Source organism: Bos mutus, chromosome 5, assembly GCF_027580195.1.
Source record: "Bos mutus isolate GX-2022 chromosome 5, NWIPB_WYAK_1.1, whole genome shotgun sequence".
Lineage (NCBI taxonomy): Eukaryota > Metazoa > Chordata > Mammalia > Artiodactyla > Bovidae > Bos > Bos mutus.
In genome coordinates, this window is record NC_091621.1 from 107547847 (window position 1) to 107574389 (window position 26543).

Sequence of the window (26543 nt, forward strand, 5' to 3'; positions counted from 1 at the left end):
GACTGTATAGTGTAGAGATTCCAGTGGGGTCCACTTCTGCCATTTAGCAACCCATGATCTTAAGTTACTAACTTCTCTTAGCCCAAGCCCACGTTAGCTACCATAGGAAGATGAATGAGATTGGAATGCCAGGAGAGAATAAAATGGGGCTGGAGGCCTGTGGGTAGTGTCAAGATCCTGCAAAGCCTTGTGAGCTACCAGAAAGGTTTTGGATTTTATTACTAGTTCAATGGGAAGCCATGATCTTCATCATTCAGAAAACTAAGATCATGGCATCCAGTCCCATCACTTCATGGCAAATAGATGGGGAAACAATGGAAACAGTGACAGAGTTTATTTTGGGGGGACTCCAAAATCACTGCAGATGGTGACTGCAGCCTTGAAATTAAAAGACGGTTCCTCCTTGAAAGAAAAGCTCTGGTAAACCTAGTCAGCATATTAAAGAGCAGAGACATTACTTTGCCAACCTAGGTCCATCTAGTCAAAGCTATGGTTTTTCCAGTAGTCATGTATGGATGTGAGAGTTGGACTATAAAGAAAGCTGAGAGCAGAAGAATTGATGCTTTTGCACTGTGGTGTTGGAGAAAACTCTTTTTTAAATTTATTTTTTAATTGATTTGGCTGCACTTTGTCTTAGTTGCTGCATATGGGATCTAGTTCCCTGACCAGGGATCAAACCTGGGCCCCCTGCATTAATGAGTTCGGAGTCTTAACCACTGAACCACCAAGGAAATCCCATGGAGAAGACTCTTGAGAGTCCCTTGGACTGCAAGGAGATCCAAACAGTCATCTTGAAGGAAATCGGTCCTGAATAGCCATTGGAAGGACTGATGCTGAAGCTGAAACTCTAATACTTTGGCCACCTGATGCAAAGAACTGACTCATTGGAAAAGATCCTGATGCTGGGAAAGACTGAAGGCAGGAGGAAAAGGGGATGACAGAGGATGGGATGGTTGGATGGCATCACCGACTCAATGGACATGAGTTTGAGTAAGCTCCGGGAGTTGGTGATGGACAGGGAATCCTGGCATGCTGCAGTCCCTGGGGTCGCAAAGAGTCGGACACGACTGAGTGACTGAACTGAACTGAACTGAACTGAACTGAATGGGAAGCCTCTGGGCCTTCCCAGGTGGCGCTAGTGGTAAGTAAACCGCCTGCGGATGCAGGAAACATAAAAGATAGGGGTTCGATCTCTGGGTCAAGAAGATCCCCTGGAGGAGGACACAGCAACCCACTCCAGTATTCTTGCCTAGAGAATCCCATGGACAGAGGACCCTGGCGGGCTACAGTCTATAGGGTCGCAAAGAGTCGGACACGATTGAAATGACTTAGCACGCACGAGAAGCCACTGAGGGGTTGTTTTCTTTCTCTTTTTTTGGTCCCAATTTATTATTGCTTCTCAATTGAGATTTAATCTGCTTACAGTTAAATGCAAAGATCTTAAATGTTGAATTGGATGAGTTTTTACAATTACATACATCCGTGTAACCACCTGCTAAAAGGAGACACAGAACATTTCTATTGTCCGAAAAAGGTCCCGCTGCTCGGTTCCGGTTAATTCTCCCCGTTTCCAGAATCCGGTAGGGTCTAATTGTGTTTGCATTTGGAAAGGATCACTCGGGCAGTAGTGCTGAGGACTGTCTGAGACCAGCAAGGAGAGGACGTACAGGCTAGGCGAGAGCTGACTGGGTGACACCGAGGTCGCCTAGCAACCTGAAAGCGTTGTCTGAGGGTTTTGACAGCTCCGCGCACACCGAAGGGGAGGCTCCGCCCCCGCCTCGCCCCGCCCCTCGCACGAGCCGGTAGGCAGCCCCGCCCCACGCCGGGGGCGGGCCGAAGCTTCTTATTGGTCAGCCCTCCGGAAGCCACTGGATTCGGAATCTCGCCCCAGGTCTCGCTGAAGCGGGCTGCGTCTGGGTGCGCGGTGTGTGGTGGCGGCGCGTGGTGAGGGGCTGCATGTGGCGGGCCGCACGCGGCTCCGGCTCAGCCAGGAGACCTCCCCGCCGCCGCTGAGCCTGTTTTCTTTCTCTGTCGGAGCGCGCCCCGCACGGGACACCCCGGGCCCTACGGCGCAGCCCGCCTTACCGGCCTGGGGACGGTTATCGCCTATTGGGACGCCACAGAGCCGGCTCGGGGATCCCCACCGCCGCAGGCCCCGGTGCGTGACTGATCCTCCGGCTTCCAGAGCCCCCTGCCCAGGCTGGGATGTTTGTCCTCGTGGAGATGGTGGACACCGTGCGGATCCCCCCGTGGCAGTTTGAGAGGAAGCTCAACGATTCCATCGCCGAAGAGTTGAACAAAAAGTTGGCCAACAAGGTACTGGGCCCCGCGGGGTGGCAGGCAGGCCTTGAGCACGGGAAGGGCCAGCACTGCGTACCCGCCCGCCGCCGGCCTGGCCGTGCCAAGTCTTGGCGTTTGGGCAAGGAGCTTAACGTCTCAGAACTCGGTTTCTTCACCTGTGCGTGGGATGAACTCATCCTTTACCCCACCAGGATGTTGGAGAGAATCAAAAATTGGGTTTGAAAAAGGCTCTTGTAATTGGGGAATATTTCCAGGGACGGCGGAGCCTGGTGGGCTGCCGTCTCTGGGGTCTCACAGAGTCGGACACGACTGAAGCGACTTAGCAGCAGCAGCGTCCCCACTTCCAAATTATTGATAATTTGCAATCTAAATCAAGTCATTTACCCTCTCTGGGCCTTGGTTTCCATTTGCACAATGGAAATAATCATTGTTGTCCAACCATGCATTGTTGCTGTGAAGATGGGTGGTAGTTCAGCTGTCAGGAGGTTTAGCCATTCATTCCTTCAAAAGAAATGTTTGTGCACCGTTTACTTGCCAGGCCAGCACGCCTTAGTGCCAGTCAGAGGCCGTCCCTCTGTCTTTTCTGAAGCAGTTATTCTGTGCCACACCACTCCTTCCGTTTTAGCAGTCGCCACACTCTTTTCTTGCTTGTTTACTTGGTTACTGTTTTTCTCTTTTCCTCTACATGAGGGCAGTGACCTTTTTCTTCTCTGCAGGTAACCCCCATAGAGTCTGGGCACAGAGCAGATGTTCCATAATTGTTTGTTGAATGAATAAAACAGACACGCTTCTACTCTGTAGTGTGGTGGGGACAGCAGATATGAATAAGAGACTCTCACAGTTGAGTGTGTGTTGACCAACTGAGATAACTATTATGGGCTTCCCTGGTGGCTCAGAGGTTAAAGCGTCTACCCGCAATGCGGGAGACCCGGGTTGGATCCCTGGGTCGGGAAGATCCCCTGGAGAAGGAAATGGTAACTCACTCCAGTATTCTTGCCTGGAGAATCCCATGGAGGGAGGAGCCTGGTAGGCTACAGTCCGTGGAGTTGCAAAGAGTCGGACACGACTGAGCTACTTCACCTACTTACATTATGACAACAGGTGTTCTCACAAGCCTGTGGAATGAGGGAACTTTGCCTACAATGAGGGAGACAAGAGGCTTTGCTAGGAGGTGATACTTGAGCTGAGATCTGGTGATGAGGAAGAACTCATGTAGGGGATTCCGGGCAGAGTAGAGCTATGCAGGAAGCAGAAAGAGCATGTGCAAAGGCCCTGTGGCAGGAAGGAATATCAAACCTGTCATAGCTTGGAGGAGGTTGGTGTGGCCAGGGCAGAGGGAGAAAGGGGAGGGCAGGCTGGAGAGTGGTGGGAGCCAGCCCATACAGGGCCCGCAGGACCTCGCTGGAGTGATGGCCTTCATCTGTAGTAGGCTGAGAAAGAGCCAGCAGGAAGAAGACCGGCTGGCTAGAGACTGGAGGCAGGTCCCTGCCACAGAGGCTGAAGTCACAGAAGTTGGGTTGTACAGACCTGGGGCGTTGTTGGCGAGAACTCACAGAGTCCTTAGTGGATGGTGTCTGGTTACTTTGTAAGGTACAAGGAGAGGGGGCCTCTGAGGGGACAAAGAGAGAAGATATGAGAAGTCCAAGAAGGGAATGTAGTCCTTTTGTGGCCCAGGGCCTTCTCTGACATGTTCAGACAAGTATTTCCTTTTTTTTTTTGGTTGCTCCTTGAGTCTTGTGGGATCTTAGTCCCCCAACTAGGGGTTGAACCCAGGCCCTCAGCAGTGAAAGTGCAGCGTCCTCACCACTGGACTGCCAGGGAATTCCCAGACGAGTATTTCTGCATTTGAATTACTGAGTCATTTGAGAGGAGGCCTCGCGAAAGAGGTCCAAGGTGCAGTCAAGGGCGCCTGTCTCTTTGTGCTTCCCAAACCATCCAGACTCTGAGCCTCACTGCGTTGAGGTCTGGCCAGGACTCACTTCTCTGAGCTCCTTGCTAATCCGTAAACAGTCCTGCAAGGTCTCTGTTTGGGATGTGATGATGCTGGTGTCAGATAAGCAGACACCGAGCGGCTAGTCCTTTGGAGCATCGTGAGGTGGAAATGGGGTGTGGACGTCCTTGGCCTGTCTTGCCCAGTCTCAGGGCCTCCTGCGTGTCACTCTGCCAGCCTCAGTCCCTGTGGCCACATCTGTGTGTCTGAGACTTTGTGAGCAGAACAGCGACTAGCTGTGGTTCTGACACTCTGAACTGTGAGCTCCAGGATAGACTTGGGACCTTGGAAAAGTGTAGTTTTAACTTGTGTTCCCCACCCCAGTCCTTGCTACTAATAGTAATGATCCTTTATTGGAGAGGGTTCCTTCTAGCAGGTGAGCTGGCTACTGAGCTAGGCGCTTCACATCTGTTCTCTTTGGATTTAACAGCCCCACAGCCTGGTATGTCCATTTTTGCAGATGGGGAAACCGAGGCTCAGAGAAGTGACCTTGCAGGCCACACAGGGAGTGGTGGGGCTGCTGTTGTGACTTGAATCTGTCTTGTCACCAAAGGCTTTGTTCTTTTTAGAGCTCATCTCCTACTGGAGTTCCTTACCTCAGGCGTTGCCTCAGTGCATTTAAAATGGGGATACCTGCCCCGTGGAGGGGGGAGGTGCGGATCTCGGGAGAGACTGCCCTGGCAGCTGGGCCTCGGAGTCACTGGGCGTGTACATGGACGCACACAGGTCGTGTACAACGTGGGACTCTGCATCTGTCTGTTTGACATCACCAAGCTGGAGGACGCGTACGTGTTCCCAGGGGATGGTGCGTCACACACGAAAGGTGGGTGCCCTCTCCTCCTGGGCTTTTCGGGTTTCTTGGGGCTCAGTTTTCGGTGGGGGATCCTGGTCTGGGGTTGGGAGATCTGGGATCTAGTCCTGACCACTCTGCCAGAAATTTTCTGGGTGGTATGGGCAGAATCTTCCCATTTCTGGGCCTCGGTTTCTCGTCTATAAAAAAAGAGGCGGGGACTTCCCTGGTGGTCCAGGGGTTGAGACTTGGTGCTTCCGCTGCAGAGGGCACAGGTTCAGTCCCTGGTCGGGAACTGAGATCCCACGTGCAGTGCAACATGACCAATAAAAGGGGAGGTGGATGAGGTGATTCTCGAGGCCTGTCCAGCTCTGGGGCTGTGGCTCTGTCTGTGACGTGTCCCCTGTGGTCCTGTGTGTTGCTTGAGCCCCGCTCTGCCTGGCTGTCGGTGCGCTCAGGTAGGGGGAGTGGACAGATAGTGGAGTCGGCATTGCTGAATCAAAGTGGGGAGAGTGAGGAAGGGCACAGGAGGCTGCTTGCGGGTGGGAGACCTCGAGGGACACCAGGGCATGATGGTTAAACTCGTGGCCTCTGAGTTCAAATACCAGCTCTGCTGCTTGTTTGCTCTATGTCGTAAGTGGAATATGCAGCCTCTGTTTCCTCTTCAGTAAAAGGCAGTTAACAGTAGACTAAGTTACAGGACTGTCGAGGGTTACTGAGTTAATACACGCAAAGCTCTCAGGACAGGACCTTGGCTTATAGCGAGTCCTGATAGCTCATTGATTTGAATTGTTCCTCTGATTCTGTCGGTCAGCTCGGTGGTGGTCTTCTGGGCTGACTTGACCAGGGCTGGATGGTGTAGGGTGGTCTCATGTGTCTGGTGGTTAGCACACTGGTTGGGTGGGGGGGCCTCGGCTGGGCTGCTCATCTCTGCTCCACGTGGTCTCTTCTTTCAGGAGGCAGACAGACTGGGTACCAAAGCACCTCCGGGCTGAGCCTCTGCTCGGATGCCATTGGCCAGAGCAGGTCACATGGCCAAGGCCAGAGTCGAGGGCTGGAGAGGGACTCCCCCGATGGGAAGAGCTGCAGTCACTTTGCAAAGGGATGCGCAGCCCATGGGAGGAGGGCTCGGGGAGGAAGTGGGGCGTTGGTCCCTCTCCTGCCGGGACAAACCAAGTCAGGAGCAGAGGGCCAGGAGGCCATTGAGATGGTTTAGGGCCAGTCAGGGTGTAGACGTGCCACTCGCCATCAGCTGGGTGCTCGCCCGTCTGCCCCAGACCCTCTGAGTCAGAATCTCTGGGGAGGGCCCCGCAGTGATTCCCACTCAGCCCTGACCCCCACTGGGGGCGTCAGCCTCGGCACAGGGATGTCCAAGCATTCCAGAACGTGCTGCGAGGCTGCCTGGTATGTGTGTCCAGGAATCCGGAGACAATTCATTCACGAGGATGCCGTGAAGCTCCGAGTTGTGTGTGGACTGGGACGGTCTCATGAGCAGAAAGGTCAGATGGTGATGTGGAGACGAGGACGCGCGGGTCCTGTTTACAGAGAAGGACGCCGTCTAGCTGAGCCAGTCTCTGCTGGGGAACAGGGGCCTTGCTGTCCAGAAGACAAGTGGTATGGGGGCCAGAACTTCAAGAGAGACTGGAGAGAAAAGCTAATATGCAGAGATTCTGCCCGTTTGTTGGGTTGTTTCTGCTGTTGGGCGTCATTGCTGGTTTTCTGACTGACCCCCTGTGCCTGGGTCCCTGGTGTGCCCGGGAACAAGGTGCAGGGATAGAGTCCACGTGGACCCGGGGTTGAATTCTGGCTCTGATCCCCCTGCAGGGGGACCCCGGGCAGGTGACTACCTGGCTCAGCCTCACTTTGCTCATCTGTAAACTGGGGTAACACTTGTGGCAGTCAAGCTCCTCGGGGCCCATGGAGCATCGTGCAGGGCGAGTTGTTGATCTGTGGTGGGGTAGTGGCCAGGCTTCGGGGCTGACCCTGGGCCCAGGCCCTCTTCCCCCACTGCCTCCCCAGGGCTGTGGCCGAGGGTGTGTTGAGGGGTGCTCAGCACTGGGCCTCCGCCTTTACTTAGAGGGTTATTCATTCGCCAGTTGCCTTCTACTTCTTCTAGTTTTACTTCTACCTCGGCCAGGTTACTTTACCTATCTCTCTGAGACTCAGTTCTGGGAAAACAGTATGATACTCATAGTACCTGCCTCACATAATTACAAGGAGTCAAGGAGAAAAACCACAGGAAGCCTTTGGCCTGGCACCCGGCACATAGTAAGTGCTCGCGAGATGTCAGCCTTTTGATTTGTGACACTGGCCCCGCCCGACTGGCCAGCCTCATCCCGTGTCACCTAGGGTACTTTTACCTGGCACCAGCCCTGTGTGCCCCATGCCCTCCAAGCTGGGTAGACCCGCCCCCCAGGAAGTCCCTCCTCACCTGCCCACTGCCCCCGCCTCTGGTTGAGCTGGGGCCCCACTCATGGCCCCGGAGCAGCCTGTCTTGTGCCTACCATTTGCTTTGTTCTTTTCCCTTTTACTTTTTCTTTAAGCTGTGATAGAACGTAACATTTTCCATGTTCAGCGTATAGTTCTGGGACAGTCGTTATGTGTACATTGTTGTTTGACTGTCACCACCATCCATCTCTGGCACTTTATTGTCTTCCAACACTGGGTCTCTGTCTGCACTAAACACCAATTCCCCGCTCCCCTCTCCCTACCCACCCCTATCCCTACCCCCCAACCACCGCTCTACTTTCTGTCTCTGTGAATTTGGCTCCTCCAGGCACCTTGAGTGCAGTCAAGGTATTTGTCCTTTGTAGACACTCACTGCGTCCTAAGGCAGCCCTGCTTATCCTCGGCCTACAGCTAAGAACAGGTCTTCCTCTTCTTACTGGCTCTTCAGACCCATCCTTTTTGACTTTTTGGGTTTCCTACCTCAGGCTGAACATCCCTAGAACTTCAGGGGGGGCTCTTGGGAGGTGGCCCCCAACACAGCACTACCCACCTGGCCCTCCACCTGGGCTGTGGCCTCCTTTTGGTTTTTAAGTGAGGTATAATTCACATACCGTGAAATTCACCCTTTTAAGGCATACAATTCAGGGGCTTTCAGCATTGTATATTCACGGAGCTGTGTGACTGTCACCATTGTCTTAATTCTAGAATATTTTCGTCACCCACAAAAGAAATACCACGCCCATTAGCCATCACTCCCTGCCCTCCACCAGCCCCTGACAACCATGCATCAACTTTCTCTCTCTGAATTTGCCTCTTCTGGACATTTCCTGTGAATAAGATCCTACAGTGCTGGCCTTTGTGGTTGGCTTATTTCCTGCAGCATGATATCCTCAAGGTTCATCCGTGTGGCTCCCTGTGTTAGCCCTTTATTCCTTCCTGAGACTGAACAGTCTTCCATTGCATGGCTGTGTCACAGTGTGTTTATCCATCCATCTGTCCACGGACACCTGGGTTGCTCACCATGTGCTTTCGTTGTGGTCGTTCCAGACTTGAGCTCCCTGGGCGCAGGATCACGTGTTGTCCTGCCCCAGCGAGCCCTGTGCCCAAGCCCGGCCTGGCACAGCCCTGGCAGAGGCTCCGTGGGGACTTATTAAACTGAGCTGATGGAACTGGGTCACACGGGCAGAGGGATTTTTCCATTCTGTGCATTAGGGACATTGGCCCTCAGCTGCTCTCTCCGAGGTCAGCGTGCAGCTCTCCCGTCTCGACAAAGGCTCGGACAGCTGTGCCTGTCCCCTCACCGGGAGGGAGCCACACCAGCTGCCCCCTGTCCTCCCCCCACGCTTTCCTGCATGGTGGAGTCATGGGGAAGCAGCCTGCAGGGAGCTGGGGTGGGGAGCAGGTGGACCCCACTGTCCTTGGGGTGAGCCAGCAGACCAGGCAGCTGAGGGAGCCAAAAGCAGAAGCCTGTGTTTGGGGTTTGAACGGGGGAGGCAGATTCAACTCCATGGATCTGGGTGGTGGTTCAGAAAGGCTTGGAGTCTCCCGCTGGCAGAACAGCTATGTGGCTGTGGGCAGGTTACTTGACCTCCCGGAGCCGCTTGCTTCCAGTGGGGAACCATGACACTGACACGGGCGGATTCAGATGGGCCCTGGGCGGCTAGGCAGGGGCAGCCTCATGGTTATTATCTGGCCCTGGCGGAGTCAGGCCTTAGACACCATATGCCTTTAGGGCTCAGTGGGCACCCGCTTTGAGGCACTCTGCAAGGGGCAGCAGTGATCAAGGGATGGCTTCTGCCAGGCCGTGGAGTCAGAGTCTGTGATGTGGGCACAGACCCTACCTGATACTTTGCTTGGGCTCACGTGAATAGGGACCACCTAGGGCAGAACCGGAGAACCCACAGAGGCATTGTTGCTGGTTTATTGGCTCCCCCCAACCTCCCCGCCCCCCAAAATTTCAGGGCATTTTTAGCATCCTGTTCCAGGTCAGAGCTGCGCCTGGGGCAAACTTTGCCGGTCAGCGGGAGATGGGGAACTTGTTTCCAAACCTGGTTCTCTCTGCCAGTTGCTTCTGCCCTCGTTAGAGTTTCAAGGAGAGAGCCCGGAGGAAGGCTGAGGTTGATTTTGGCGTCACTGATGGCCAAGATGTGGGCTCAGGTGTGACTGACGGATTGGGAGCGGGCCTGTGTTTCAGGGCCAGTACTGCTGGCTTCTCGTGGGGGCCAAGCAGAGGCCTTGCAGGAGGTGGGGTTAGGGTCCCTCCGGCTCAGCTAACGGGTCTAGGCCCACGGGGAGGCCTGGCATGGACTGCTGGGTGGGCTCTTGGTGTCACCATGGGGGTCAGCGTGCCAGTGAGTGAGGGTGGACACTGGCAAGCACAGGCCACCCCCAGCCGGAGTGGCCCTTGCTCACGGCCTGCTCATCACCGCCACGCCATCTCTGTTTCCAGTTCACTTTCGCTATGTGGTGTTCCATCCGTTCCTGGACGAGATTCTGATCGGAAAAATCAAAGGCTGCAGCCCGGAGGGAGTGCATGGTAACGTTGGCCCTGTGTCCTCACGCGAGACCTGGGAGCACGCCGGGGGCAGGCGCCGAGCCAGTGGCCTCTCCAGGTGGTCAGGGGAGCCGCCACCTAGATGAGCAGAACCTTCCTGAGGGGGTGCTCGGCCGTCCGTCCTGTAACATGGAGGACCCTGGCCAGCCGGGGCCTTGGCCAGGAGGCTGAGACACCCTGAGGGAGGCACCGGAGCTGGCGGAGGTGACCCAGGCCGCTGGCCCTGGTAGTGCGGGGTCCACCTTGGGTTTGGGTGGCTGCTCAGGCCGGGCAGAGGTGTGGGGCTCCGAGGTGGAGGAGGGGCCCTGGGCAGCACAGACTCAGGGCTGGCCTGTCTACTCACGTTGTCACCTGCCTGTCTTCCAGTCTCCCTAGGGTTCTTCGACGACATTCTCATCCCTCCGGAGTCGCTGCAGCAGCCGGCCAAGTTGTATCCTCCCAGGGTGAGAGCTCGCGCCCCTCCACAGGAGGGCCCCCACTCCTCGGGGTGGCCCTGGGGCCTGTGACCTGATGCCGGCCTCTGTCCACCCCTTCTCTGGTTTGCTCCCAAAGCACGGACCTGCCAGTGCGTCCCACACAGGCCGCGGGGCCTGCGCCTGCGTCGGGGCTGCCAGGCCTGGTTCCAGCTCGCCTCGCTCAGGTTGTCCCCTCAGGAAGCATCTCAGGCGCCTCCCTCTGAGGCCCCTGGCCGGCCCGCCGCCCCTCCTCAGTGCGCATCTGAGGGCCTGGCGCTGCAGGTCCTGGGCTGGTTGAGGAGTCTCTGCTGGCTGCCCCATTGTCCCTGTCCCGGCCCTCGCCTTGCTGCACTGGGGTGGCTGTTTCTGTGGATGCTCCCCTAGACTGCTCACCTGGAGAGACCCCATCTTGTCCTAGCTGTACCCAGAGTGCCCAGCAGGGGACCTGGCAGTGAGGAGAGGCACGACCCACCTACGGGGCTGCCACTGGAGGGCAGTATGTCCCTTCAGTGTGGGATCTGCTGAGGGAGGGGCCCCGGTTTTGTGTGTGCACGTGTGTGTGCATGCATGGTGTGTGTGTTTACATGTGTGTGCGTGTACGCATGCACAGGGCCTGGGGCAGGGTCTGTGTGTGACTCTGGAACTTGTCAGAAAACCTGCCACGTCCTGTTGGAAACCGGGAAGGTTCCTGGGCTGCCTGCCAGCAGAGAGCACTGTGAGACGTGCAGAGGCGTGCGGGATTGCACCGTATGGCCGGCGCTCGGGCCGACCGTGGGGCCTGTGGAGGGCGCCCTCCACGCGTGCTGTTTCATTACCTCCCCACCGCAGCCCTGGAGGGCAGGCCTCCCTAGCGCCCCTGGTATACTGACGGGGGCCCTGAAGCACAGAGGTTGGGCCTGGCCCCCAGCGGGCGGTGAGCTGAGGTTTGAACTTGGCAGCCAGCCTCTGAGAGGGCACACAGGTGGAATCCAACCCCGGGCACTGAGGGGCCGTGATCATTCCTGGGTGGAGGTGCAGCTTGCGCTCTGCTCCAGACTCCTTCCGCTCTGATGTCCGTGTTCCCAGCCTGGGTCCTGGCACTCTGGTCACTCCATGGGCTCCAGGCCGGCCCGACCTCGCCTCTTGTATGTGGGGCTGAGCCCTCTCTTCCTGGGACTTCCCAGGTAAAACATGTCAGCCTGCAGTTGGCTCTTCCTGGGGATGTGGGCACTATGGGAGGGACCCCCACCCCCACCCCAAACCCAGGGCTTCCCCGCTGGCCTGGTTGTTGCCTTGACCGTGTGCCCCGCCCAGCGACGAGGCAGAGCAGGTGTGGGTGTGGGAGTACGAGACGGAGGAGGGCGCCCACGACCTGTACATGGACATCGGTGAGGAGGTCCGCTTCCGGGTGGTGGACGAGAGCTTCGTGGACACATCCCCCACGGGACCCAGCTCGGCCGAGGCCGCCTCTTCCAGTGAGGAGCTGCCCAAGAAGGAGGCTCCGTACACGCTCATGGTGAGCTGTCCTGATGGGACCCGGGGGCGGGAGGACCCAGCAGGTGGGGGTGCAGTCCCTGTCGTGGCGTCTTGGGTGGACCCTTCTTGGGGAGCCCAGTTTCTGCGTGCCAGGGCAGCACTGGTCCTTGCGGCGGTGTCATAAAGCTGCCATGCTGTTGGGAAGGGCGGGCGAGTCAGGCCCCTGCCCATTAGAGGACAGCACCAGCTGGACAAGGCTGCTGATGAGCTGGCTGTATGAGGAAGAAACCGGGGGTTGGGGAGGTGGGGGGAGGGACAGGACCCTCAAGGCTGCTCCCACTGCAGACCCGAGTGGCCTGAGGGCCTGGGAAGCTGAAACCCACCCGATCCGCCTTGGGTCCCTTGTCTTTTGCCCTCATGAAGTCTGACACATGACCCAAGTGGGGTTTCAGGGCCTGCGGGTAGGGTTTTTTAGTGTAACGTGGGGCCCAGGTTGTTCACTTTCAGGGCAGCTGTCTTTGTCAGGAAGAGGGGTGGTGGTCCCCTCTGTGTGATTCGGAGGCTGGGGCTCAAGGTCACTAGGCTTTTCTGGCAGGACTAGACCACCAGCGGCTCAGGAGGGCAGGCCTAGGACTGGCACGCTGGTGCCCTTGTGGGCAGGCATACAGGTGAGGGGCTGGGGGCCGTGTCCTCGGTAAACCAGCACTTTCCTTACAGGCCTCAAAAAGGCTGGAGCAAGAGGGGAGTCCACCTCCCCTCTGGGGTGCTGGTGTGGCTCCCGGGTGTTCCCAGAGCCTCCTGGCTGGCTGTGCCCTACCCTCCCTGGAGCCTCACCTAGAAGAGAGGGCCCCCTTTGCTTCCTGTCCGAGTTGGCTCCAGGCTGAACGGTAGATGAAGCACGCCGGTTCCCTCTCCCCACCCTGGCAGGGATCCATCAGCGAGCCGGGCCTGGGCCTCCTCTCCTGGTGGACGAGCAGCTAGCCCTGCACTGTGACCACGGACCCTGACCGGCCCTCAGGAAGGAGGCGCAGCTGGCCCTGAAGACCCCCACCGCTTGTGCAGACGGGGAGCGGCCTGCGCCCTGCCAGGTTGTCCCCTCCCCTGCCCCTCCCAGAGCTACGTGAGTGCCACGGTCCCCACTAACTTCTGCCCGTTGGTGACACCAAAGACATTTAATAAATGAAGACAGCGTCACCCGGGAGCGCCGCCCTTGTCTCAGTGATCTACAGTCACCAAGTTGCCACGGCTGGGACAGCACACCCTTCCTGACCCCAGATCACGTCTAGAGATGACCCAGAGGTGGACTTGGGGGTGAGAGGTCCTGGCCGCCTCAGGCCAAGCTCTGGGCCAGCTGAGCCTGGCGACCCCACAAGCAACCCAGAGAGCAAGAGGCTGGCCCGGGGCAGCTGCCAGGCGCTCATCAGCCTGACCTTCAAGGGAAACAACCTTCCTTCCCACCGGCGTGTGGGGGGTGGGGGCCTGGTCTCAGCCAGGCGGCTCCTCGGCAAGTGGCGGCGGTGGGCTTCCCTGAGCCCGGGGGGAGGGCTGGCCGCCTGCTGTCGCCGTGTTCCCACCAGCAGTGCAGCAGGGAGCCTCGGGCTGGCTGTCGCTTCGCGACCTCGGCCGCACTGTGAGCACGCTGTGGGTCTGTCTGCTTATGATTTGAGATCCTGGAGGTGGGCCTCATCGTTTACTCAACAGAACGGCTTTGCCAGATTCCTCCTGCCCCTCCATTCGTTTCTGCCAGAAACCTCTCTTGGGACCAGGACATGGTTTTATAGCCCCCACCGGACACCATGTTTCCGTCAGGCAAGTCTTGTCCTGATAAAGGGGTCGCCGTGGAGCCTGCCTCCCACCCCGGCCTTTCGGCTCACGTGGACACAGGGGTCTGGAGCTGTGGGTGGTGCCAGTGGATGGCGCTCCAGGGAGAGGAGCCGTGCCTGCTGCCACCCTGTGCCAGGGGGCTGGGGCAGGGCACACGGGGACTAGCTGTGACCTTGGATATGGTGGCCAGTCTGTACGACAGACAGACACACACTGCGTGTCTGAAGGGCAACTCAAAGCCCAGGGGAAAGGAGAGGCTCCATATCAGGCCCAACCCCCCAGGCCCATCGGGGAAGCAACTGGAATGTGGGGATGGGGAGGGGAGGCTGCCCCGCAGGCAGTGGGGCTGAAAAACAAACGCAGTGGCGTGGCTCTCCGGGGTGTCCACTGAGCCTGGCTGTGAAGGACCCCCCTGCCCCTTGCTGGAGCTGATAGCAGCAGACACCACCACTCACACAGCAACAGTCACTGAACCTGAATTCTTATTTTCCTTGTAAGAGCAGAAGGATTTTTTTCAAATCCTTCAGCCACCAGTGAAATGAACAGGCAAGAGAGAAACTTTAGACGGGCGTCTATCATCAAAAATAAATAGTTGCATGAAGCTGCTCAAGATCTGAATCGGACTAAAAACAGGAAGGCGGGGGGTTGACACGCTGTTAAGAGCCTCCCCACCTCCGGCTCTGGGGCACTCCCTGGGCTGAGGGGAGGAGGGCAGGAGGCCCAGCCACCACATCTCCGAGTGGAGCCACGGCTGGATCAGATCGGGTCCAGTTCTGGTGACACGGAACTGCCCTTGTGACGCCGGAGCCGGGTCCGAGGAGCAGGCCGGTGGGCGGTGGCGGCTGAGCGGGCCCTCACTTCTGCAGCTCCTTCATCCTGTTGAGCGCGCTGCCGGCGCGGAACCACTCGATCTGGGTCTCGTTGAAGGTGTGGTTCAGGAGGATGGTCTCCTGGGTCCCGTTGGGGTGCTTGATGATGCATGTCAGCGGCTGTGAGGAAGGATGCGTGTGGGCAGGTGGGCCCTTGGGAACACGGCCCTCGGTTCCGCTAGAGGCTCAGGAGGGTGGGCCACCGCTCCGGGGCCTGGGGCCAGCAAGGTGAACCAGGTCCTAGGCCCAGTCTGGGCCTCGGCGGCTGGCCACGGGAAGACCCGGAGGCCCTGACTCCTGGGACCACAGGGCCCTGCAGGGTGTGGGCTGTGGCCGTGGAGTGCCAGGCCTGGGCCACTGACTGGATGGAATGGGGGCCTGAGCTGGCTTTATCTTCATCTCTGGGAAGGCATTTCCTTCCCTCTCAGGGGTTACCTGGAGAATTCAGGGGCCCTTCTAGCTAGAACAAAGGCTCACGGAAGGAGGTACAGGTGGGGCCAGGTGTAGGAGGGCAACCCTCCCCTCCCCTCCCCTCTCAGGACGGCTCTGGGAGAAACGCATGTGCTTGGCTGGCCCACCCTCCTTCCCTGCCCCCTGACCTTGCCAGGGGCAAAGTCCTTCAGGCCCTTGATGGTCAGCTTGTCCACAGGGTGAATCTTGTTGTAGTCAGCTGGGTCAGCGAAGGTGAGGGGCAGCAGGCCCTGCTTCTTCAGGTTGGTTTCTAGAAGGCAGAGGGCAGTAGTCCATAGTGGGCAGGTCCCGTCCCTCCCTTCTCTGTGAGGAACCTCACCAACCAAGCCCAGTTAGGGCTCTGGGAGGGTCACCCCAGGTCCTGCCACGTGGGGACAAACCTGGGTCCCTGACCGCGAGGGCCAGCTTGGTCGCTCTCCCAGTGACGTGGGACCCTAGGCGAGTGTGCTTGAGTGCCTGTGTTTCCCTGAGGCCTCTGACAATCAGAGACAGTCCTCTGACCACGTGGCCTGGATCTCAACTGCTCCAAGTGTGGAAGCGAGACCAGTATATGCCGGGGATGGGGAGCTGCGGTGTCAGAACAGACAAACCAGAAGGGGCAGAGGCTGGAGGCCTGGGAGCTGTGGGGTCTCTGTGGACACACCCTGGAGACCGGCCACGTGGCTCCAGCCCCGCCAGGCTCTGCGGGCCGGGTGACCCTGGGCTGCCAGTGAGGGGAGGCGGGCGGGGCTGGGACCGGGCTCCTGCTCACCGTGGATCCTGGCAAAGCTCTTGGTGATGATGGCCCGGCCCCCAAGGTGGCGAGGCTCCAGGGCTGCGTGCTCCCGGCTCGAGCCCTCACCATAGTTTTCATCTCCAATCACCACCCACCGGATGCCGTGTTTCTGTCAGGGGTGAGTAAGGAGTGAATTTATGAGGGAGAGGGTGGCACTGGCCCACCTCCTGCTCAGCCCTCAGGCCTCCTATGGCTCACAGGTCAAGAGGCCAGAGCCCCCCGCCTCACCTGCACCCCAAGGACAAGGGAAGTTAGAGCTGAATCCAGCCCCAGCCAGACCCTCAGAAGACAGGATGAGACAGGGCCTGGCTGTCCACAGGGCCTGGGAAGGTGTGACCCACCCTTGTGTGACCCAGAGCTCAGGGCACATGGGGCCGCCTCGACACTGGGACCCCATTCCACTGCACAGCTGCAAGTGTGGACGTCCCGTTCCCCGAGCGGGAGTGCCGACCTGGCCACCAGCAAGCGCCAGCTCTGCCCCACCTTGTAGTAGCGGGCGGTGTCAGGGACAGGACCGAACTCCTGGGTGACGGCATTGCGCACGGAGTTGGCCTTGCCGTTTTCCACGTTGATGGCGCCAATGAGCAGGTTGTTGGAGATGTTGTCCAGGTGCCCACGGAACTTGAGCCAGGGACCAGCAGCCGAGATGTGGTCGGTGGTACACTTCCCTTTGACCTTGGGTGGGTGAGCAGAGAGAACAGAGGTCGGGGTGTGGGCTCTGAGTGGTGGACGGACAGGCCCTCTGGAGGTAGGCGGTGGGGACAGAAGAAGCAGGTCAGGCTCTGACACGGGTTGCAGTCTTGGCGTCACCACGCTCTGGCCAAGAGGGTTCAGGCAAGGCTGTCCCCCGCCCCTCAAGGGGCAGAGCCACGCACGGAGGACCCGTGTGATTGCTCACTCGCCCTTCAGCCCGAGGCCCCTAGGTAGGAGATGCCCAGGTTGGGAAACCACCTGCAGATTCATGCCAGGGACAGACAAGCCCGAGGATGTGTCTGGGTTCTGCCTGGTGACTGATCAGTTTTGTCTACCATGTGGGCTTAACGGTGGCTATGTCACTGCCTGCAGACCCCGCAGTAAACAGTACAGTGCCTGTGTGGCATGGCTCCAAGGCCTCTGGCCGGTCAGCTCAGCTCCCAGGCACAGGCCCTACCCGATGCTCAACCACGGGACTAGGAATCAACGGGGCCAGAGCCTGTCCAGTCAAGCCCAGTGCACAGAGGCTTGCTGTGAGGGTCACGGTGCCCACCCTGCCCTCCTAACGCTGCATTCACTGCCTACACCCGGAGGCCCGTGAGCAGCTGGCCTGGCACAGGGCAGCAGAATGGGGGACACAGATCCCCTCACTCCCCCACAGCCAAACCTCCCTTCCTGCCCCCGCCTGACTCCTGACCATGTCCTCCCCAGGGTCCGTGGGGGCTTGTGTGGTTTCCTGGGCCCTCCTGCCCATCAGGGGAGGGTGCCCTGGCAGCAGGGCTGTTCGCGCGTCCCCGAGCCGCTGACCTTGATGAGGATCTGCAGGTCCTCCAGGTCTCGGCCGTCCCACTTGTCGAAAGGCTCCAGGAGCTGCAGGCGCTGGCTGGTGGGACTCACGTCCACCTGCTGCCCACTGCTGTCCTTGGGGGGGTGCTGGTAGGTGTCCTGTCCGGGGTCGAACTCCTGTAGCAGGCGACAGGGCAGGTTGGGTGTCAAGCCCTCAGTCCCACGTGGACATGCTCCCGTGGCAGGCAAGCTCCCGGTGCGCCAAGCTCCCCGTCCCGGCGAGTGCCCCTCCTGGGCCGGAAGCATCTCAGCGGCCCTGAGCCCCAAGCCGAGGTGGGCCCGCAGGACGGGAGGCAGAGGCCGTGCCTGCTCACCGCTCGAGGAAGCTCATCTGCGTCTGGAGCCTCCAGCTTGAACTTCTTGCCGTCCTTGCCCGTCAGGAAGTCAGTCTCTGGGTTGAACTTGAGGGTGCCAGCAATGGCCAGGGCTGTGACAATCTGGAATGGAGGTGGCCAGTTTGTCATTCGCACCAAACTCCCCGCCCATCCCTTTACTTCAGCAGAAGTCTAAGGTGGAACTGAGGTGGAACCGGGAAATTCCAGATTCTCCCCTGGCAGGCAGGAGCTGCGGCAATGTCTCTGGGACCAGGGCCTGCAGAGGACTCACGCACCCACCTCTACTGCCCCGGGCCTGGACCTCAGCGCCTCCTTGGGCAGGGCCAGTGCTGGACCCCGAGAGGCCCTGGCACAGAAACGCTCCCATGATGACGACATTCCTTCATGAGCATTGAAAACATGGAGGGGGCCATTTCTTCACTGAAGTATTTCTGGAATGCTCATTTAAAAAACCAAGTCATGGGTTTCCCTAGTGGTTCACTAGTTAAGAATCCCCCTGCCAAAGGAGGTGACATGGGTTTGATCCCTGGTCCAAGAAGATTCCATGTGCCGTGGGGCAGCTAAGTCCGTGTACCACAGTTACTGAGCCCTTGCACCCTGGAGCCCATGCTCTGCAGAAAAAGTCGCTGCGGTGAGAAACCCAACAAGCAACAGGAGTGACCCGTTTGCTGCAACTAGAGCAAAGCCTGCGTACCGCAACAAAGACCCAGCGCAGGAAAAACAAGTCACAGAAGACTGGCTGTGTGTGGACAAGCACTGAGTGCCCAGAGCATGCAGCTCACTGACTGTTCCTCGTGACAGCACGGCCTCCCTCCTGGCTCGGGCAGTGCAGGTGCCTCCTGTGTTGTTCACGGGTCACCAACTGGACCCCAGGGCACTGAGGATCTGGCCCATGTGGCCGGGTGGAGGCAGGACTGCCTTCTGTCTCCAGTGGTGACTCTAACAAAACCTCACACTCCTGGGGCTGAGGGGAGCCAGGCAGGGCACACCCAGGGAGCTCGATGCCTGGGGTTGGCAAGGCCTGTGGCTCTTGGTTTCTGCTCTAACAACTCCTGGCCCTGTGATGCCAACCTTCCTTCAGCAGCCCTGCGGGGCCCCCACCCCCCTGACTGGCCAGGGCAGGGCCCCCAGAGGCCATCCTGGGTTAGGGCGGAGCCTCACCTCTGGGGACGTGACGAAGGCGTGGGTCTCAGGATTTGCGTCGTTGCGGCCTGTGAAGTTCCTGTTGTAGGAGGTGACGATGGTGTTCTTCTCCCCCTTCTTGATGTCCTTCCTGCCAGGTCAAAGGGGACACAGTTAGGGACATCTGGCCTTATCAGCTGGCCTGACCTGCCGAGCTCATGGCAGAGGAGGGGGAAATGGAAAGACCTGGAAATGGTCACCTCCTCCTGGGACTCGACTCACACCCATGGAGCAGGAGGGAACCGCAGCCATCACTGAGGTTTGTTAGAAGCCACACGTTAAGACAAGAGGCCAGACCAAGGCCAGGGATCCCTGACCGGGGCTATGGCGTCCTTTCAGGAGGGTCCATCTAAGCCCCCCACCATGTGCGTTAGGATGAGGCCTCCCTGGCTTCTTCCCACTCCCCAGGCTTTGGGCAGGCAGCCACTCAGCACTGCGGGGGACTCTTCCTCTTTACCTCCAGCCCAACTTTCTAGTCCTGCCTGGAAAAGTCTTCTAATATCCTACAGCCCTGGAAGCTCCACCCCAAGGGCATCTCCCCTCAACATCTGGGGCTCTGGACCCCAGAACACAAGGGGCCATCCTACAAAACTGTGCTTCTTTGGCAGAAAACAACAAAATTCTGTAAAGCAATTATCCTTTGATTAAAAAAAAATTAATTTTAAAAAATACATTAAAAAAAAACCCTGTGCTTCTCACCTGTCCCATTGGCCAATGCAGGGCCCGCAGGCATTGGCCAGGACGATGCCACCCACATCCCTCAGGATCTGTGCCTGCAGTGGGGAGAGAGGACGGGGAGTGGTCAGGGGCAGGCTGGCGGGAACCCCAGGGCACCAGATCTGCCCTGCAGCCACGTTCCTCAGCAGAGGGGTGGGGGAGCTGGGGCACGGCGCACGGGCACTCACATAGCCATCCCGCTCGATGGTGGCGCGGATCTGCTCCGAGCCTGGGGTGATGGTGAACTGGGATTTGCACTGGAGTCCGTGGGCCAGCGCCTGCTTGGCCACGGCTGCGGAGCGGCCCATGTCTTCATAGCTGGAGTTGGTACAGCTGCCAATCAGACCTGGTGCATCGTGGGTGGGGGGATGGACCGTCAGGAGGAGAGTGACCAGAGCTCCGCCCGACTGCAAACGATCCACATCCAGTCAAGGGTTCCCCGACCCTGCTCCCAACAGACAGAAGTTGGAAGCAACCTATCTCGCTGTCTATCCTCTCAACCCAGACACTTAAGAGAAACTGTGGCGACTGAGCACGACGCTGAACACCCTTGGCAGCGTATAACCCACTGTCTCAGAGTGAACAGAGTCTGTGTGTGGACACACACTGGAGGGCCCCCACTACACTACGGACAGGGACCACTGCTGGGCAAGGACCTAGAGGCCCATTTTCTTTTATACTTTGTAGTGTTCTCTGGCTTTCTACTTGGTTTTATAATCAGGAAGAAAAGAATTCTTTTAAAGAAGTCTATCATAGTTATTCAAAAAGCCAATAAAGACTGGATGACATCACACTGTCTATAGAGAGAGACAGTCTGTCTTACCAGTTCAGTGATTTATTTTCTAATTATTAAGTTACCAAAAGACTTCTTTTTATTTACGTCAACTAGTAAGGCTGCACACACTGGGCAGCGCCTCATGCTAGGCGCCGTCGGAAGCTCTCGCCAGCCCTCAACACGTCCCCCCTCCCAGCAAGTTTAACCGTATCACCCCCACTTCACAGCTGGGGAACCGAGGTACAGGGGGCGAAGCAACGAGCCCACGGTCACCCAGCAGTGAAGGGGCAGGGTCAGATTCACTCTCAGGCCACTGGGGTTCACGTGCTTCACAAAAAGATGACACCAGTGATACCGACATGCCAGTGTGTGTGTGTAAAGCACGTCAAGTCAAGTCAGGCATGGTGGTTCAAAGAGGAAATGTTTGTACAACAAAATTTACACACATCAGTATGGGCATGTACAAAGAGCTGGTTCTGGCTGAGGGTGGAGATTGAGGCTGTTTTAAAATTCTTGTCAATAGTCTCTACACTGATACATATTTCTTTTATACCAAGAAAAAGTAATTTCTTTAAGAAGCTGTGGAGGGAAAAAAAAACTATTTCAGAAAGTGCCTGAACCATTCAGGAGGGCCCCACGGTAAGCACGGGCGATGGTCCACAGCCCTGGGCGGACCTGCTGGCTCTGGGATTGGGGGTGGGGGTACTCACCAACTCGGATGTCCAAGGGCCACCCCTCCTTCTCTGCCACACTGCCCACTTCTGCCACAGGGTGAGCCAGGTCAGGGGTAAAGGGCCCATTGATGTGCGGCTTCAGCTGAAGCAAAAGAGGTGGGGGCGGGAGTGGGGAGGAACTCAGCTTGGTGTGTGACACCTCTCTCCTTCGAGGTGGCCTGGCTTCTGCTCGCCCAATCATGGTGGGCCTGGGAGGCCAGCTCTCGTTCTACAGCTCACACCTCATCCCAGGAAGGGCCCGAACAGCGGGCACTGTCCATGCACCCGCTCCTGGAGCCCTCCAACCCCCAAGGTCATTATCTCCCGCCTGCAGATGGCAGAGCTGCCTGCCTTGCCCAAGGTCACGAGCTTGGAGACAGCAGAGGCATGGGATGAATCAAGGCTGCCGGCTCCCTCAGCCCGTTATCTCCAGTGAGGTGGTGCTTCTGGAATCTGGAGGCCAGACATTTTATACGTGATGCTACTTATCACCAACGTGAAGCACTGACTGAAGTGCCTGGCACCCAATTAGCCCTCAATAAATATCAGCAACAGTTGTTACATGAATTAGCTCATTCAGTTCCCATGACTGCCTCGGGTTTTACACATGATGAAGTGAGGCCCATAGTGACCTTAAGTAAGGTCACAAGCTTAAGTGGCAGAGTCAGAATTTGAACTTGTGCAGGTTGGCTTCAGGGCCCAAACCCTCGGCTGCTCTGTTCTGCTACTTTGGTTCCTCCAGCCCATCCTTCCTCTGGCCTTCCAAATGCTACCCTGATCTACAGGTCTCAGGGCACCAGGGTCGGGCTTGGAATCTTGGGCCCTGCCCTCTGAATTCTCACAACAAAGCAAGCTCAAGGGTAAAATCTTGGCTTCTCCGAGAGCTGAGGCAGGGGCAAACTGAATGTTTCTGAATGACCAGCTGGGGAACCAAAACTCAAGAGCCTTGCTGGGTGTGCAGCCAGGGACCTGCCCAAGCTCTCCCTGAGGCCCACCAGAAGTCTCCAGATGGCGCCTGAACAACCCCCACCCTCAGAAACTCCCTAGAACCAATGCCCTGCCTCACCTCACTGAGGTTAATTTCAATCAGTTGGTCATAATGGCAGCCAGAGTCAGGTACCAAGTGATCCTTGAATTCATCAGCAAGGTTGGCAATATCTGAAATCAACAAGGGAGGGAGACTGAAGCATGTAAGACAGAAATTGGTCACAAGACTCCATCCATCCATCCATCCATCCATCCCTCAGAACCAGTTACCCAGCATCTGCCACACACACCGGGCCCTGGGCACTGACTGGGCAAACAAAGGAACAAAACAACAGCAGAGGACACAGTCCCTGCCCTCGAGGAATTCACAGTCTAGTGAAGGCGCTCTCAGTGAGCCAGAAGTTACAACATAACACGAGAGAGGCACAGGAACGTGGGGACACTGAGGACGGGCACTGACTTGGGGTTCAGAGTCAGGGAGAGGAGAAGCACTGAATTTTAGAGGAGAAGTTACTTGATAACTAAAGGAAGAGTCTTCCAGGCAGGATTCTGTGTACAGAGAGCTTGGAAACAAAGTGACAAGCTCTCCCCAGGTCCCCCAGCCTCTGGCTCCACCAGTCGCCTCCCTTCAGAAGACCCAGCAAGCTCTCCCCAGGCCCCATTTCCAACTCTGGGTTTCAAAGAAGCTAAGCTCAGGGAAGTTGTTGGGGGAGGCTGAGAAACTGGTTCTTGCACCAAATGATTTTCCTCCTTCCCTGCTAGAGTAGAAATTACAAACAGAAGCAAATACATGTCATTTACAGAGCTTCCCATAGAGGGCGCCAGGGACCAGACCAAGAAGAACCGAATTCAGACGCCGTTTGCGGGGGGGAACTAAATCCCAAGGATGCTCGTTCAGGGGAACTAAATCCCTGAGCCATGATGTTTCACGCTGAGAGGCCAGAGCCTCTGAGAAGCTGATGAGAGCTACAAAAGCCCACTCAGGAGCAGTCACACACATAAGCTCTCACAGACTTCCAGGGGCTTCTCAGAGCCCTGAAGTCAGTTCAGAGACGCGGGCATTAGAACCCCCACCGGCTCACCTGCCCGGCCTGTCTTGCTCAGGTATTTCTTCATCCTGTGGTTGTAAGGGAACACCGAAGTGGTGGCCCCGATTTCTGCACCCATGTTGCAGATGGTCGCCATGCCTGTAGAGAGAGAACCCACAGGGCCGGCTGAGCAGCTGGGCAAGGCCCCCACACCTGCTAGAGGTGCACACATATCTTTGCACCAGGGAGCTGGCATCACTTCTTCCCTCGCTCTCACTGCCCTTGTGGTTCAGGATTAAAAGGAGGGCCAGGAAAGAGAGGCCATGGGGCTGGAGCCCAGTGTCCCGGCTGTCAGGGTGGCTGCTGGATACGGGGAGAAGAACACAAGATTCTAGCCCTACGAGCAGAGCTCCAATTCCGGGCCTGGCTGCCTGCTCAGCAGACTAGATGGCCACCATGTGATGAGAGCTGACCTGGCCAGACCGCCCAGCTGTTGCTGTGTCCATTTGCAGGTGAGGGAACCGACTCAGAGAGGTCCACGGTCATGCCATAAAGCAAATGCCAGCAAAGGCCTTCGGGACTGGGTCTGTCTGCCTGCTTGATGGGCAGGCCCACGTGCTTTCAGCCACACCACGGTGGAAATGTTTCTGGGCCTGGGGTTTTCCAGCTATAATACTGGAATGACGTCTACGGCCTGGACCACAGAGACGCCCACGGAACTGGGGAGGTTACAGACGTCTTAACTGCAACCAGCACTCCAGCCCCATGGTGTTGCTGGGACATGGGTCTGTGCTTGTTGCCAACGTCCTAACAGAACGTCCATCAGCAGTAAGGGCTACTTACAGGAGTGAGCCCTGCAGCACTGGAGGGATACAAGCGCCGGCTGAACTCCAGTTCTGTGGGGGTGCTGTGGAACTGAGGCAGGCAGGGAAGTCTGAACTGAACCACCTCTAAGGCTCATTCCAACTCTACTTGGATTTCTGAGGGCCCAGGCATTGAGGCCAGATCACCAGGAGTGATGAGTAGGGAGGGGGCTGGCTCCCACCTGGTCTTAGAGACTAACAGGTGATGGGCTCTAACCCAAAAGAAGTGAGGCTCTGACTCCAGGCAAGGGAGAGTGTGAGAATGGGGCTGCTCTGTGTCCCCGCCCACCACCTCCACCTTCTGTGGATTCTTCTGGATCAGTCAAGGCAGTCCATGGCCATGGCCACACTGGCTCAGCCCCTAACTCTGTGTGGCCACAGGGAAGGGACCCGCCATCCTCAAAGGGCCCCAGCGTCCCATTAAATGAAGGGCCTGGATTAGACAACCTCCCCTCTACCTCTAAGAGCCCATTGCAAGTTCCCAAACTGACTGGCCAGAGCCTCATGGGCAGGCCAGCCACTGCGTCTACAGCTCAGCCACAGGCCCATGGGCCCGCAAAGGCTGGGAGCACGCCCGCGGCCGCCGTCCTCACCGGTGCAGGAGATGGAGTCTACTCCAGGCCCGTGGTACTCCACGATGGCGCCCGTGCCACCTTTCACTGTGAGGATACCCGCCACCTTCAGGATCACATCTTTAGGTGAGGTCCAGCCAGAGAGGGAGCCTGTCAGCTTCACGCCAATCACCTGAGTAGGTGGGGCAAGAAAGCAGGCACAGGCCCTTGTGTCACACGCCACGTTCGAACCAGGAATCCACCTGCTGGAATTCTCACTCGGGCTTATTTCTCCCTGCCTCCTTCCCAGAGAGAGCTGAGCCTGACCTATGCTCTCAGCTCTTGTGGGTCCCACATCTCCTACTCGCCTCACCAACCACCCCTCTGCTGCCACCCCAACACAAGCCCCTCCCCACTTCTCACCTTGGGGCACTTCAACTCCCAGGGGATCCCAGCCATGACGTCCACGGCATCAGCACCCCCGACTCCAATGCAGATGCCTCCCAGGCCACCGCCATTAGGGGTGTGGGAATCAGTGCCAATCAGAAGAACCCCAGGGTATGCATAGTTTTCCAGAATGATCTGAAAAAGAATCCAAGGTCTTCTGTTTAAAAGCCCTTAGCAGAGAAAGGAGCTTAGCGCTCCAGTGGGGTCTGCAAGACTGCCCCCTGCCAACACTGGGCCACTGAGTTAGTCCTAGGCACGCCTCCTGCATGGGGCCTCTCCAGTGTAGCCTAGATGAGCCAGCAACCTGGGAGACTGGTAGCTTGGGCTCAGGAACAGCTCTGGAAGTTCCTGATTGTATGACTTGGACTAGTAACGGCCTCCCTGGACCTCAGTTTCCTCATCTGTTAGCACAGTATTAAGAATGGCTGCACCATCCCGACCCCAGGATGGTGGTGAGAACCAGACGACCTGGGATACAAGAGTGTGTCCTGGGACAAGCCCGGGGACAATGCTGACTGATCAAAGGTGCTTCCGATAACACTCTCTGCCTCACGTGGTGGATGTGTCGAGTGTGCTTATCTGGCTTCTCCAGAGAGCGGACAATCTTCCATGGCCTGGCTCCAGCACAGGGGAGGGAGGAGGTGGCAGTGAGCATTTCCCCCCAAGATACCTGATGCAGCCACAGGGGCAGCAATCCCAGAGCAGCCCCGCCCACCACCTGAGGTGCTGGACACACTGAGGCTGCGGGGTTGCCCAAGGAGAGCTGCGGCCAAAGGGAACCATGTTTGGGCCTCAGTTCTGGCCCCACCACCCTGCTGTGGGCCCCAGGCAATGCACTTCTCTCCAAGCCTCTGCTTCCCATCTGTAGAGCAGCTGACAGTAGTGCAGTCCTCACTGGGTCACCATGAGGATGTGATGGGAGCATGTCCCTCAAGCTGTAATCGGAGAAGGCGATGGCACCCCACTCCAGTACTCTTGCCTGGAAAATCCCATGGACAGAGGAGCCTGGTGGGCTGCAGTCCATGGGGTCGCAAAGAGTCGGAGACGACTCAGCGACTTCACTTTCACTTTTATGCATTGGAGAAGGAAATGGCAACCCACTCCAGTGTTCTTGCCTGGAGAATCCTAGGGATGGCGGAGCCTGGTGGGCTGCTGTCTATGGGGTCACACTGAGTTGGACACAGCTGAAGCGACTTAGCAGCAGCAGCAGCAAGCTGCAATAATGCCTGGGAGAGGCAGTCTTATTTTGCAGCCAAAAGCCTTCACCTGAGGTCCTGTGGCTCACCGTCATATGGACTTGTGTCTCAAAACACACATATTATGGATGTCGGGGACGCTAAGTGAGATCAGAGCGGTGAAAGGCTCTTATGAATTGTCAAGACCAACTGAAAGGTGGGCAGGTTCCCTGGAATATTACAGAAATCCCAGGGCCTCTGCCTCGGGCGAGGCATTTGCTCAGCAGACTGAGCAAGGT

The 26543-nt window shown here is 57.6% G+C and overlaps 2 protein-coding genes across 2 annotated transcripts in view; one reads left to right on the plus strand and one right to left on the minus strand.

The window, feature by feature from the left end:
- The first annotated feature begins 1861 nt into the window (after window positions 1–1861).
- Window positions 1862–13192, plus strand: POLR3H (RNA polymerase III subunit H). Its single transcript, XM_070371504.1, has 6 exons — window positions 1862–2316; window positions 5018–5114; window positions 9979–10065; window positions 10450–10513; window positions 11832–12033; window positions 12921–13192. Exons 1-6 carry the CDS (start codon window positions 2206–2208, stop codon window positions 12972–12974), a joined length of 615 nt encoding a protein of 204 aa, XP_070227605.1. The 5' UTR covers window positions 1862–2205; the 3' UTR covers window positions 12975–13192.
- Window positions 13193–14281: 1089 nt separating this feature from the next.
- ACO2 (aconitase 2) overlaps window positions 14282–26543 on the minus strand; it is a 49207-nt gene continuing 36945 nt past the window's right edge. The window contains exons 5-18 of the mRNA XM_005909434.3: window positions 25046–25204; window positions 24665–24815; window positions 23263–23367; window positions 22260–22351; window positions 21191–21296; window positions 19894–20051; window positions 19688–19761; window positions 18968–19079; window positions 17786–17908; window positions 17433–17588; window positions 16416–16607; window positions 15909–16041; window positions 15286–15407; window positions 14282–14806 (exon numbers count right to left, since the gene is read on the minus strand). Of these exons, the coding sequence (XP_005909496.1) occupies window positions 14672–14806; window positions 15286–15407; window positions 15909–16041; window positions 16416–16607; window positions 17433–17588; window positions 17786–17908; window positions 18968–19079; window positions 19688–19761; window positions 19894–20051; window positions 21191–21296; window positions 22260–22351; window positions 23263–23367; window positions 24665–24815; window positions 25046–25204 (1818 nt within the window). The 3' untranslated portion in view covers window positions 14282–14671. The remainder of the gene's footprint in view (window positions 14807–15285; window positions 15408–15908; window positions 16042–16415; window positions 16608–17432; window positions 17589–17785; window positions 17909–18967; window positions 19080–19687; window positions 19762–19893; window positions 20052–21190; window positions 21297–22259; window positions 22352–23262; window positions 23368–24664; window positions 24816–25045; window positions 25205–26543) is intronic.